Raw genomic sequence first — 1,134 nt, forward strand, 5'->3', positions numbered from 1 at the left:
CAAAGAAAAAAAAAGGAGACAGATAGAGAAAAAAAAGGAGACAGATAAATAAAAAAAGAAGGAGACAAATAAAGAAACAAAAAGGAGACAGATAAAGAAACAAAAATAAAATAAAAGAGAAACAAAGAAAAGACAAAAAAGTAAACAGAAAATAAACAAAAAAATAAAACAAAAAGGAGACACACAACAGGCCCTAAAAACCCTAAACCCTAAACCCTAAACCCTAAACCCTAAACCCTAAACCCTAAACCCTAAACCCTAAACCCTAGAAAGGGTTTTACTTGCAATCCATGCAGGCGTAAAGAGCGGGCTCATCTGGGTGGTGGGGGCACTGGAGGGCGCTGAAAGCACACAAACCCTAAACCCTAAACCCTAAACCCTAAACCCTAAACCCTAGACCCTAAACCCTAAACCCTTAACCCTAAACCCTAGATTCTGTATTTTTATTAGGGTTTAGGGTTTATTGGTATTCGGGTTTAGAGGTTCTTAGTATTAGGGTTTAGAGGTTCTTAGTATTAGGGTTTATGTGTATGTTTAGGGTTTAGGGTTTAGGGTTTAGGGTTTAGGGTTTAGGGTTTGTGCGTACAAAGTGTGTGTTTGTTGTGTATTAAGAGTAAATTTATTTTGTCTGTGTCTTTGTATATCTGTTTGTCTTTGTCTTTGTATTTGTTTGTCTTTGTCTTTGTCTTTGTCTTTGTCTTTGTCTATATTAAAATTAAATATATGAGCTCTTGCTGCTGTTCCTATTTGGTGTGGCTCTGCAGCAGCAGCAGCAGCAGCAGCAGCACCACCACCACCACCAGCAGCAGCAGCAGCAGCAGCAGCAGCAGCAGCAGCNGCAGCAGCAGCAGCAGCACCACCACCACCACCAGCAGCAGCAGCAGCAGCAGCAGCAGCAGCAGCAGCAGAGTGAACTGCAGCAGCACAGCTGCTGCAGTAGAACTTGCTGCAGCTGCTGCAGTATAAAGCAGCAGCAGCAAACCAGCAGCGCATGCACCGCCGTCCTTCTGTGTTGCTGCTTGGTGCTGCTGCAGCACGAAACAAAAAAAAAAACAAAAACAAAAACAAATATAAATATAAATATTAATATAAATAAATATAAATATAAATATAAATATAAAGGTAGAGATAAAT

The 1,134-nt window shown here is 40.2% G+C and overlaps 1 protein-coding gene across 1 annotated transcript in view; it reads right to left on the reverse strand.

Moving 5' to 3' along the window:
• Window positions 1–277: 277 nt before the first annotated feature.
• Window positions 278–1,134, reverse strand: part of EMH_0084680 (uncharacterized protein) — a gene marked incomplete at both ends in the record, with an annotated part of 2,138 nt that continues 1,281 nt past the window's right edge. Inside the window, one exon of the mRNA XM_013494411.1 lies at window positions 278–341. Coding sequence (XP_013349865.1) covers window positions 278–341 — 64 coding nt within the window. The remainder of the gene's footprint in view (window positions 342–1,134) is intronic.

Source organism: Eimeria mitis, genomic scaffold (genome assembly GCF_000499745.2).
Source record: "Eimeria mitis Houghton genomic scaffold, Emh_scaff114, whole genome shotgun sequence".
NCBI lineage: Eukaryota > Apicomplexa > Conoidasida > Eucoccidiorida > Eimeriidae > Eimeria > Eimeria mitis.